Raw genomic sequence first — 2613 nt, forward strand, 5'->3', positions numbered from 1 at the left:
TAATGTCACCATGTTTTGTACATTCCACTTGCGCCTGTGTTTTTTGCAGCTTCTCGTACATAACGTGTAGTCATGAGGTGCTAGTTCAAATGTAAAAAATGCTTTATCTGCAGATATGGTCTTGTTTAGGGATCTGTGCCTTTGTGCATACGGACTTCTAAGTAGTGATTGTGTTTTTCAGCAATAGTGTGCACCCTTCATTTACAGAGAAAAGAAGGTCAGGGAAAAATCTGTAGATGGAAAAATCTCCATACAAGTTCTTTGTGCATTTTTCTTTTTTCTACTTGTTACTTTGCACTTTTTGTTAGAAAATGTGTATTTACTATTTATTCAAGTTTTTTAAGGTATCTAATATTTTGATATTTAATTTCCATGATCTAAATATTCTATAGTTTGTTGTCATTTGGAAGTGTGTAGGCCTTCTTGCATTATTATGCTGTTACGTTATGATTATATATTCAGTGGCATACAATTGTCTTTAAAATGACAATAATATCGTTTATCGCAATTATTTCTGGGGCAATATATCGCACAACAAAAAGTTGTTATCGTGACAGGCGTATTTGAGATTAAAATAGTTATAAAATATCCCTAGAACACGTACCTCACAAATGCTACTTGTTTTTTGGTTTTTAGGGCTATAAGCTGAACAGCTCTATGGAAGCATATTGTGTGTGTTCATTTAGACAGCTGTGTAAAATAATGTAGAGTAATAATATTTCGGTTTCCTCTTACTAGGCCGAGCGAAGGCAATCTGTGATGTTCACTGTTGTAAATACTCCAAAGAACAGCACTCGTGGTGACAGCAGGCTGCAGCGTGGCCTCAACAAGCTGCGTAACAGCGCCCGAAAATCTCCCGCCGTGGCCAGTCGTGCCCTGCGTTCGGCGGTGGCCGGCAAGTCTCCTCGGGACTCCACTCTGAGAAAGTCTCCCCGAAACAAGTCGCCCAAATCCAATGCCAAAAAGGTACAATAAAATCTTTTGTGTAGTCATTAACCAAAACCATATGGCGTTAGTTCTTATCTGTTAGTTCTATACTTCTCTTGATATAAACACGGTAGCACATGCCATGGTAAATATAATGCATTAGAAAGTGTTTTATTTCTTTAAATTCCAGTATTTGTGGTTAGAAATTGCTGGCGTGTTAAAGTAATTACTGTGTGTGTTTAGGGAACACAGTGACTTGCTGCGCTGATCTATGCCTAAGTATTTAACTGTATGTATCAGCTGTTATGTATGACTTCTCTTAACACTGCAGGTGTCTTTCCTCTCTGTGGGATTGTTTCACTCATTTTGTGGTGTTACAGGAGTAGTTCACCCAAACATGGAAAATTGCTAAAAAAATGTCCTCACCCTCAGGCCATCCAAGATGTAGATGAGATTGTTTCTTCATCAGATTTGGAGAAATGTAGCATTGCATCACTTGCTCAGCAATGGATGCTCTGCAGTGAATGGGTGCCGTCAGAATGAGAGTCCAAACAGCTGATAAAAACATCACAATAATCCACAAGTAATCCACACCACTCCAGTCCATCAGTTCACATCTGGAGAAGACAAAAGCTGTGTTTTTTGTAAGATTTTTTGTACTCATTAACCAAAACCATATGGCGTTAGTTCTTATCTGTTAGTTCTATACTTCTCTTGATATAAACACGGTAGCACATGCCATGGTAAATATAATGCATTAGAAAGTGTTTTATTTCTTTAAATTCCAGTATTTGTGGTTAGAAATTGCTGGCGTGTTAAAGTAATTACTGTGTGTGTTTAGGGAACACAGTGACTTGCTGCGCTGATCTATGCCTAAGTATTTAACTGTATGTATCAGCTGTTATGTATGACTTCTCTTAACACTGCAGGTGTCTTTCCTCTCTGTGGGATTGTTTCACTCATTTTGTGGTGTTACAGGAGTAGTTCACCCAAACATGGAAAATTGCTAAAAAAATGTCCTCACCCTCAGGCCATCCAAGATGTAGATGAGATTGTTTCTTCATCAGATTTGGAGAAATGTAGCATTGCATCACTTGCTCAGCAATGGATGCTCTGCAGTGAATGGGTGCCGTCAGAATGAGAGTCCAAACAGCTGATAAAAACATCACAATAATCCACAAGTAATCCACACCACTCCAGTCCATCAGTTCACATCTGGAGAAGACAAAAGCTGTGTTTTTTGTAAGAAACAAATCCTTCATTAAAGGGGTCATATGATGCTGCTAAAAAGAACATTATCAGAATCAGAATCAGAATCAGAATGAGCTTTATTGCCATTATTTGGTGTAATGAAATGTTTATGCGGTTTAAGGTTAAAAAAACACATTATTTTCCACATACTGTACATTATTGTTTCTCCTCTATGCCCCGCCTTTCTGAAACGCGTCAATTTTTACAAAGCTCATCAGTCTGAAAAGCGAGGTGTGCTCTGATTGGCCAGCTATCCAGTGCGTTGTGATTGGCCGAATACCTCAAGCGTGAGACGGAAATGATACGCCCCTCACCATACTGTGATGATGCCCTGCAGGCCGGAGCGATGATTCAAAAACCCATTGCATTTGTTGCATCCAGTGGGGACATAATTACTGATTATAATGACTAATACTGTGTTTTTTGTGTTTTTAC

The 2613-nt window shown here is 38.7% G+C and overlaps 1 protein-coding gene across 1 annotated transcript in view; it reads left to right on the forward strand.

Annotated features, from left to right (window-relative positions):
- LOC107731821 (nuclear mitotic apparatus protein 1-like) overlaps positions 1-2613 on the forward strand; it is a 21432-nt gene that overhangs the window by 14684 nt on the left and 4135 nt on the right. Inside the window, exon 22 of the mRNA XM_016543004.1 lies at positions 739-966. Within this exon, the coding sequence (XP_016398490.1) occupies positions 739-966 (228 nt within the window). The remainder of the gene's footprint in view (positions 1-738; positions 967-2613) is intronic.

The sequence above is a fragment of the Sinocyclocheilus rhinocerous genome, unplaced genomic scaffold (assembly GCF_001515625.1).
Source record: "Sinocyclocheilus rhinocerous isolate Xijiao unplaced genomic scaffold, SAMN03320098_v1.1 scaffold219, whole genome shotgun sequence".
Taxonomy (NCBI): Eukaryota; Metazoa; Chordata; class Actinopteri; order Cypriniformes; family Cyprinidae; genus Sinocyclocheilus; species Sinocyclocheilus rhinocerous.